We start from the raw sequence: 9,702 nt of genomic DNA, 5'->3' as shown, positions 1-9,702 counted from the left end.
AAAATTAAATTGTATATTTTGTTGTTAAAAAAGTTGCGTTGCGCACTGCACTTCCCTGCATTTCTGTAGGTTCCCCCGTATATAAAATATACTCGAGTATGTATGTGTGGTATGGTATGGTATGTATTCCCCGTGCACACAAGTTTTCTGAATTTTTGTCCTTTTATTTTTTTGTTTGTTTTTGTTGGATTTAGTTTGTTTTTGTTCTTTTTTTGTTTTTACTTAATTGTACATACAATAGTTCTGTTTTCCGCTTCGTTTGTTTTCTTTTATGCGTATGTAATTGTAAAACATAATAAGTATATATATATATATATATACTATATATAATATATTCAGATATATGCCTACCAAAACTATGCGATGCGCTGTGTTTTTTCTCGGTTGATTTTGCTTTTTTTTGCCTGCTTTCTTATCTACATTTCTCATTAAGGACAACTTTTATTTATTGAATTTACACACAAAGAACTTTGAATTTGAGAAATGCTTTTGTTTTGTTTAATTTTGATGGAAATTTCATGAAATGTAATGTCAATTTATTTTTGATTTTCGTAACTCGTTTCCGCTTACATTTGCATTTGCGTGGGGATTGTATTTTACAAGATTTGCTGGCTAATTGTATACAAATTCATCTATTTTTTGTTTTTGTGTGTTGTGTGGTGTTCGTGTTCATGTTTAGGGAGGGAGGAAGGGCGGATTAAAGGAGGTAGGGCCAATGCCGATCGATCTGCCTGCAGCTTGGTCCGAGGGCAGATGGCAGGGCGAGATCTGGGCCGCACATTGGCCCCAACCCACCAGATCCTGCACACTTATGTATGTATGTATGGTAGATACTATCGAATCGTGTCTCTAAATGGATGAACGAGCGAGCGCTTCTAATAAAAACATGTTTAGTTATCTTAATGCCTAGACATTCGCATCCTCGGTCTTCATCATCATCATCATCTTGTTGAATTTGTTAATTACGCTCGGTTTACCTACTTTTATAACTATTAGAAGATCCTTAGCCTAGGCTTTATGTACAGTTTGTTGGGGTTGGGCTGGGTTGGGTTGGGTTGGGTTGGTTGGGGGGTTGTTGGTTTTATACATAATATGTTATTTAGAATTACAGCTTGTGGTTTAAACAACTAGAACTAATTCAATATATGCTTTAAATGGTTTCCTCTGATGTGTGTGTGTCTGTTCCTGGCTGAACTTCTGAACTTCTCTTCTGATGGTTTTAGAAACCATCTGCAATCTGCCAACTGCAATTCTCTTCTCGGATTCGCTTGCCTGCTCCATTTGACCACTTATCCTCTTTGCTTTCATTCAGCTGCACATCATCTCATCTCACTTAAGGGCTAGGAATTACGCTTTTGTTTTCGTTTAACAAACTAAGCTAGTAATTAATTAAATATTAATAATTATGTTTATATCGTTTAGATAAGGCCGTCAATGCAATTAATGCAAACATTATGTTATGTTACAATTACAATTCAAACGCCCCTCCTCTGCTGACTGCGCGTTCTATAGAGTTCTATTCTACTCTGTTCTCTTTCTTTCCTTTTGTTTCTTCTTTCTTCATATTTCTTCGTTTATGTTTAGCTTTTGTTTCTGCGTTTTTGGATTGGTTTGGTTTAAGTTTTACAGACAATTTATTGTGGGGAAAAAACGAGCTTTAAAATACACTTAAAATCAAGAGCGAATAGAAATTAGATTTAGATTTTAAGGATCTAAAAGTACACTTTAAATAGGGTGGGGGGCAGGGGCTCCTAACTAAAAAAAAAAAAAACAAGAAACGGAGACGACGAATCAAATCGGTTAAGTCAGAGGCTACAATATATTGCGATTGGAGGAAATCTGAAGCTGGAAACATTACCAGAGGCCAAGGGGCCCGGCCTGGGCAGGGCAGGCGGTGACGTGCAATATAACTGGAACTGGAACGGGAACAGGAGTAGAAGACAATGTGAATGACGAACAGCAGCGATCACTTGAGGTATGTTTTGAACAGCGTGGAACTGCGACAAAACTCGCGCTCCTGCTCCATATAGAACAGCATGTCACGCAGATTGACGCGTTTGATGCGCGGCCGTAACGTGGTTGGTGCCGAGCCCGAGCTGCTCAACAGTCCGCCGCCGCTGGAACCCTAAAGACGAAAGAATTTGGTTAGGCATTGCATCACTTGCAGAAGGTCTAAGTCGTTCGAGATCATACCACTCCCGCACTGGCCGCATCGCTATCCAGTTTGAGTTTCTTGCGGGGTCCAATGGCCTGGAGAGCCGTCAGATTAGCGTCCCGCTGCCGCAGCTCCTCCATCTCTGCGCGTTGCATTTCCTTGGCCTAAATAATGAAATGAAATGGAACTATAGCGAATCTGAGAGCCTGGAAGGAACTGGGTCAAAGATCCTACCCTCGCCTTCATCTTGGCTTGCTCGGGATCCTCCACACGAGACCTGGACTTCGCCGCCCGGAGCAGCATTTCGCGTTCGAGCTCCTCGTGCCGCTTCTGCTCGGCCTTGTCGAGCTCCTCCAGAAACTTGATCTGGCCGCGCACATCCTTGGCGGGCTCGTAGCGGGGGTCCAACTGCAAGGAGCCGAACAAGGATCATTATTAGATTAGAGGATCTACAGAATCAGCAGCTGCACCATTTCCACACACCTTGATGACATCAATGCGGTGCTCCGCTATCACAGCCAACTTCTCCACAATGTTCTTCAGTCGCTCCTGGCAGGCATGCGATATGAGGACGGCCACATCCTGCGATGGTTCGTCCAGACCCACCTCCGTGGTGATGGCCCGTATCCTCGCCTGCAGAGCGGGCATGTTGAGGAACACCTCGTCCTTGCAGGAGCGTATCTGGGTGCCGATGTTCTCCGTGCAGCCGAGAATCCGCTGCGACTCCTCGGCCAGGTTGACACCGCCCATGGCGGCCACGTCGTTGATATCATCGTCCCCATACATCGAAGAGGACATCGAGCTCTGTTGGAAAAACGAATTGGCCGCCGCTGCCGCTCCGCTCGCACTGTTCGCCTTCGACTCGTCCTTGGCATCGAGCGCATCCCTCCTCTTTTTACTTGCCGCCGCCTTGCTGATCGCCGGCGATGCCTTTACCAGCGTCTTGCCCGAGATGGGCGTCAGTGAGGCGTTCATTCGCTCCAGGTGCGACCCGGCCTTAATCTCCACCAGCTTCGGCTCAAAGTGGTTATTGTTGTTGTGGTGCAGCGAATTCTGCATTTGTTCACGGGCTCTCAGCGCCTCCGGCGGCAGATGGACCGTGGGCAGCGATGGCACCGGCAGCGACGTGACCGATGCCGAATTGAGCGTCGACAGCACCGACAGCGTGGGCGTGGGCGGCGGCCCACTACTGTTCGATATGGCTGCCAGCATCGGCGGGTGAAGGCTGGGCGTTATCGCCTTGATCTGCGTCTGGCCCACCTTGACGGCAGTGAGTTTGTTCGTGGGCGTGGTGTTTTGCGGTCGGGCCGTGGCCCGGATCTGCACAGTTCCCGTGCGCTGCAATTGAGCATGCTGCGGTCCACGGATTTGCACAATGTTCTATAAGATACGTAACCATGAACATTAAGTGATCAAGGGAAATCAAAGCGGAATCAAAAGGAAGGGAGTTTGTTTAACTTACCGCCTGTCCAGGCACTTGCAACGAGGGTATCTGGGTGCGAATGGCGCCCGTGCTGACGAGTCGCGGCGCTGTTGGTAGCCGTATGTTGGGCTGCTTCGATATCGTCGTGTGGCCGATGGTGGGCCGCGGCGTGCCCATCGCATTTGGTGTTATCATGCGCACCTGCGTCTGTCCAATGGTCGTTGTCTGGCTGGGGCCAATCGGACGGATTTGCGCTTGGATTTTCTACAAAAAATACAGCAAATGTTTCAATACAAAAGTGAAGTAATGGAACATCAGTGTTGGGACTTACGGGCAGCTGTTGCGAGAGTCCCGCCAGACCGATGACATGTTGCGGCGGCGGTTTGATTCCCTCGATGACCAGCTCCTTGGAGTAGAGGGCCTGACGCAGCAGTGGCAGGCTCTTCTTGAGAAACCCAATGAGGCAGGGCTGTGGACTGGCGTTGAGCAAACGCTCCAGGCGATCACAAAACTCCTCGGGCTCCACATTCGCATTAACCAGCTCCTGGATGAGGGTGCGCACATTCTTCTCCACTGGCTTCGGTTCCCGTGTCGATAATTCAATTAAATTGGCTAGAAACTTGCGACACTTTTCTTTGGTATTTCCCTGCTGAGCCGTCGTCGTTGTCGTTGTGCTCGTCGTAGCCTGTGCGCCTCCCGAGGAGCTCACATTGTTCACCTGCTGTTGCTGCTGCTGCTGTTGTTGCTGGTGCTGTGCTGGTATCGTTTGGATTTGCGTGATCTGCGGCAGGTGGGGCGCCTGCGAGTTCAGCTGCGTCAGGTGCGGTGGCTGCGATGAGGTCGTGTAGCCATGCGCATTACTGCTGGCCACCGAATTGACAATGATGTTGTTGGAGGCGGTGGTGTTGGTCATCGACTGTAGGGAGATCAAGAGAGGAACCAATGGATTAGCCAGGGATTTCATCGGATCGGCTGGGATCGTTATATTTGATATTCGATAAGACGCAGCGCAAATATAAGTGCAAAATTAGGAGAGAAAAAGCGTACGATTAACCACAAAAGAAAGATATATATATATGCATATATATATATATATATATATATATATGTATAAATGTATGTATATGGACAGTACAAGATTAATGATGATTATGGTATTTCTTGTGGGTGGGCGGGCAGCAGCAGGTTCCTGGACTCCAAATGTATGTGCAGGGGGGGAGGGCAATGGGGGTGGTTATGGCATAGGTGGGGGGGGCGACATGAGATGAGCTTAAGCAGTTTTATCTTCCTTCCACAGCAGTCCAGCACATCACATCACATCTTTAAGATGAGTCCTACTACTCCTCAGCCTATGAATGGATGTATAGAAATAGTGTCTGTCTTTTCTAATGGCAGAGTCCTGAAACAGCAACAGGCCATAGCCTTAGCCTAAGCCAAAGCCATAGCTTAAGCAGGCAGCGCATAGACTAAATCCAAAATAAAGAGAGTATTTCAAATACACAGACAGCAGATACAGATATATATACGGATACGGATACGGATATACACAACGATATGCAGCATGCATGCAAAACGTAGGCTAAGTAAAATACATCGATATATCATACTAATCACGAATTGAGTAATCATGAATTGATTTGATTTGTCGAATAAGTCGAACTAAAACTGAACTGAAGCGTAAATAAGATCATAAGATTCAAATAACAGCATAACAGACAAAAAGGAGAACAGAGAGTAGAAGAGCAAAATATATATGTATTCTATATATGGCATATATCCTGGAGGAGAGATGGTTCTTCTTTTTACGTTTTGCTTGATCTTTATAGTGACGGGCACATTGGCTGCAGCTGCTGCCGCTGCGGCAGCCGTGGCGGCGGCATGTTGCTGCTGCTGCTGTTTCTGTTGCTGCTGAGCCTTCAGTTGCTGCTGGAGCTTCTGTTGCTGCTGCTGCTGCTGCTGCTGGTTACTAGCGGGTTTGCTGTTGTTGTTGTTGTTGGTAGTAGTGGTGGTGGTGTTGGTGGTGGTGGTGGTGGAGGCATTAATTATATGGTTATTGTTGCTATTGCTGGATGGGATTGTGGATGATGTACGGACAATCGTTTTGCGCAGTGCTATGCTAACGCTGGCAGTAGTGCTGGATGCTTGTTGCGACTGAAGTTGCTGTTGCTGTTGCTGCTGCTGCTGTTGTTGCAGCTGCTGATGTTGCTGCTGTTGCTGCTGTTGGGATGGTTGTTGCCCATGATATCTACTTACAGCTGCAGCCGGCACAGTTTGTAGTCGTATCTGTGTGGTTGTGGGATGGTTTGTGGTGCTTGTTGTGTGGTGGCTGTTGGTGTTATTGCTGGCATTGGTCATGGTCTGTGTCACCGTTGGCGGGCCAGTCGTCGTGGCCGTGCCCACGCGCAACAGTTGGTATCCATTATCCGTTTTCAGCAACAACGCCGGGGTCTGTCCTGTATTAAGTGTGTTTAAAGTTATCTAAAAGATAGAATAGAGAACAGAGAGAGATATTCGATTCGGATTCGGATTCGGTTTTCATCGGTTGGACAAATGGTGTGTGTCGCGTGTCGGGTGTGGGTGTGGTGTGTGGATGTGGGGGGGCCCCAGTATGTAGTTTGGTGTGGATCATGTGAACATTTTGTGGGTTTTTGGGATTGGATTTGTGGGATGTGTGGATTAGTAGAGAAGAACCCACCACAACAACATTACACCACTCAAACGGCATGGCAAATCATTGGAACACTCACCGATGGACTCTGCGGTCGCACACCAGCCATGTGCGAGTTGATTACCACACGACTCAGCGGATTGGCGGACACGTTCTTTTGCTGCTGCTGCTGCGCCGGTGACTGGTGCCGCATGCCCACCACAACTCCTGCCGGCAGCATGGAGTTGAGCAGCGGCTGGCCCTGTGGACACAATTTGATTAGTATTTCTCAGAGAATTTCCACGAGGATCGTGGATCGAAAGTTCAAGTTCTACGACAGTGGGGCTGAAGCGTTTAGAGTAGGGAGGATTCAAAGATTGCCTACAGCATGCAACCAGTTCACGGCTTATATGATGGCTTCGTCCGTTCACGGGATCGCAGGATCACAGATCGCAGATCAGGGATCACAAAGGGAAAATGTAATTTTGATGTGCAGATCAATTTGTTAGGGATTTTCGGGGCGTGTTTTTTCGTTGTTTGTCTACGAGCTGTTGTTCTACATAAAGCGAGCGTTCAAAGCAATAGGTCTACAAAATACAATCATGAGTTCTTACTATAAAAAAAATGAGCATAGAATTGGTTGGTTGGTTGGTTGGGAGTGTTTGGATATGGGCAGAAAGGGGGATTTATTATGGAATTGGAGGATGAAAGCCGTCTATAAAAGCATAAATTAATGTTTTAAAATTATATGTGTACGCCTCAATGTGTGTGTTTCGACTGACTAAATTCCGATTGGATTGGATTGTACTTGGATTTAGGTGAAAATGGGAATATGGGGAATATGGGAATATATAGAGATAAACCGGATCGGACGACTCATTCGCCTAACGCCTGTTTTCTGTTTCTGTTTGTTTGTTTAGCTTGATGTGGATACCTGATTGATGGTCTTGGTCATTGTTACGATTCCTGCTGGTGCACTTGATACTAGACCCGCCGGCAGGGTGACAGCATGGTGATTGGATTTAATAACTAGGGTTTGTGTTTGGGTGGCACCTACGGATTGCGTCTGCTGCTGCTGGTGGGGCGACTGTTGGTGGTGCACCTGCGTCAGGCCCGGATGGTGGCCCCCGATTCCGGCCGTTATGGTCTTGATGGTTGTCGTGTTTGGAAGCTGGGCAGTCGAGATGATCGTCGGACCGCCACCGCTGCCCGGATTGCCGGTTATGTTGATGGTTCCATTCGGCAATTGGTTGGTGAATGTGATGCGATTGCCGGCTGTTGTTTGGCTGTTCATCGTGGAGGCGGAGGTGAAGGTGAAGGAGCGGAGTGGATTGTGTGTCTGTGTTGAAGGCGTGAAGTGGAGTGGCGGAGGCGTTTGAAGACCCTTTGTCGAGTGTCCTTCTAGCAAAAATTATGCTTCAGAGGACGTACTGTTGCCGCCAGATTTCTCGATCAACTGCTTTCGGACATCGTGTGGTTGTGGCTGCAGCAAAGGTCTATCACTTGGAACGATGTTGCTGATACAGACTGTTGCATGCTGCGTGTCCCAAAAGCGAACTGCAATGCAATATTAAATGCTCTTTAGTATTTATAGAAGGGTATACCCAGTGATCGGATGATTTTGGGATAATTTACGCGTCTGCCGCTGCCGTTTACAGCTTGCTACCTGTGCCACCGTTACCTGGCGGTCATAAAACAAGCAGATGTCAAGATCCGACCAGCGCCAGTACCAGTACACAGCACACAGCACCTGGTGGCCAGACTCAAAAGAGTAGAGTAGATCACGCCGGACACTGGAGAAGCGGGAGCATACACACACAGACGCAAGACACGCGCGCACACATATAGTAATTGCATTCAATTCACCTTGAATTTGGGCCAAAAGCCTTAAGAGCGGCCGCGGGTGCTCCGCTGACAAGAGCTTATTCACGCGGCTGCTGCTGCGCTGGCGAGCTCTCCTTCTCTTGCGGTCGCGTGTGTTATCTGACTATTCTACCCCGGTGGGTCGTTGCTTGGAAGATTTATCAACAATTTTTCACACACCACACGCACTCGGTCGGCCTCTGACGTCGGGCACGGAAGAATGTCGCTTTATTTTGGTTATTTTGATGTACAAAAAATTTGGCAGCGACAGTAGTTCGACAACGCCGCCATTTTCACGAATGCGCGTGCAAAATAATCGTCTGGAGCGGCGTTGCCAGAAGCTGGCGGAAAATTGTTCAGTGTTGAACAAGAACACGTTGTTGCGATGGTTTTCTTAGTCCGGCAACGCAAAAGTAACAATGATTTATCGTCTGGCGCGGCGTTGCCACGATGATTTTCTCAGTCCGGCAACGCTCAATACTTAATTTATATTTTTTTATTATTATTATTTTTGATATTTGCTCAACCGTTTAGCATCAGATTATGATAAACGAATGGTATGTTATGGTAAGGTATACATGATGCACTGAATCAGGGATATTACTTCAGCCCCAGTACGCCCAAAGTTGCAAAGTCAGCTAGGACAAACATATGGGGGGCTATAATGTAAACACCGCCACCGCCGTTGTCTCAACGAGGTACACTACGGCCATTAGATTTTTTTTCATGTGTGAATTGGTTTTTATCTTCACTATATATTAAATGAGAAACCGCGATTGGACCATCGCATCGCCGCAAGCCGTAGTATTAGTAATCTGGCTTAGGTGGGCAGCGGGGAGCTGGTGTCTTATGTTTGTGTGTGTGTGTGTGTGTGTGTGTATCGTTTTGTACAGCCTGCAGTCGTTTAACACAATTTGTCGCTTGTTTAGGATAGGCACTTACTTCAATTCATTTTTCATATGAACTCTGTGCACGGCTCTAGCACTTTTCTGGCGCTTAGCCCTTAGGCCGAAAACCGAACGACGCGCGCGAGCGAGCTTCTTGATCGTGCAAATACTCTTTGGTTTCCACTTGTTTTCCCCAACAGTTAGTTGCTGCGGCAAGACAGCCACTACGTCCACTTTTGCACAAAAAAAAAATCTAGCCCCAGCCCTTGCCCCAGCACGTGAGACGCGTGATTTCGGAATATAAATACACTGCTCTGAAGGGTTTTCACTTTGGGGATTATCTTAGGGCCTTCGTTGTGGGTGGTGGGTGGTTTTTAGATTAATTCTCGTAGTTAGTTTTGTGTTTGTTATTTTGTGTTGAATGTTTACATTTTCTCAATATTTTACATGGCATCTACGCGGTAGCTACACACACTTTCTACATAATGGGAGAAAAAAGCGGGTATGGATAACAGGCAAGACAGCCCTGAAAAAGCAACACATGCAAGGTAAAATCCACCCTTCTTAACCTGATTACCCGATTAGCCGATATACCGATTTTGTCTTCAAGGCATATTGCGCCGAGGTGAGGTTCCTCCGAACCTTGCAATTTGCCTGTTGTCCATACCTCTTTCTATAGACCATTCAAAATTACGCTCTTCCGACTCTTTTTTCCGTTGCATGTATG

General features: G+C 46.9%; 1 protein-coding gene across 6 annotated transcripts; it reads right to left on the bottom strand.

Annotated features, from left to right (window-relative positions):
• Positions 1-514: 514 nt before the first annotated feature.
• On the bottom strand, positions 515-9,581 carry Taf4 (TBP-associated factor 4). Of its 6 annotated transcripts, none has more exons than XM_015188184.2 (10): positions 9,031-9,581; positions 7,160-7,782; positions 6,326-6,487; positions 5,385-6,056; positions 3,910-4,494; positions 3,618-3,842; positions 2,639-3,535; positions 2,390-2,563; positions 2,194-2,319; positions 1,967-2,125 (listed from the first exon to the last, which is right to left on the bottom strand). In XM_015188184.2, exons 2-10 carry the CDS (start codon positions 7,517-7,519, stop codon positions 1,967-1,969), a joined length of 3,360 nt encoding a protein of 1,119 aa, XP_015043670.2. In that variant the 5' UTR covers positions 7,520-7,782; positions 9,031-9,581. The 6 variants fall into 6 exon arrangements, with proteins under 6 accessions (XP_033240855.1, XP_015043670.2, XP_001352529.3 ...); XM_001352493.4 differs by lacking the exon at positions 9,031-9,581 and adding an exon at positions 8,092-9,006; XM_015188185.2 differs by lacking the exon at positions 9,031-9,581 and adding an exon at positions 8,092-9,005 and having other exon boundaries at positions 7,283-7,782.
• Positions 9,582-9,702: the final 121 nt, after the last annotated feature.

The sequence above is a fragment of the Drosophila pseudoobscura genome, chromosome X (genome assembly GCF_009870125.1).
Source record: "Drosophila pseudoobscura strain MV-25-SWS-2005 chromosome X, UCI_Dpse_MV25, whole genome shotgun sequence".
Lineage (NCBI taxonomy): Eukaryota > Metazoa > Arthropoda > Insecta > Diptera > Drosophilidae > Drosophila > Drosophila pseudoobscura.
Note: the sequence above shows the minus strand (reverse complement) of the source record. Positions and strands in the feature narration are given on the sequence as shown.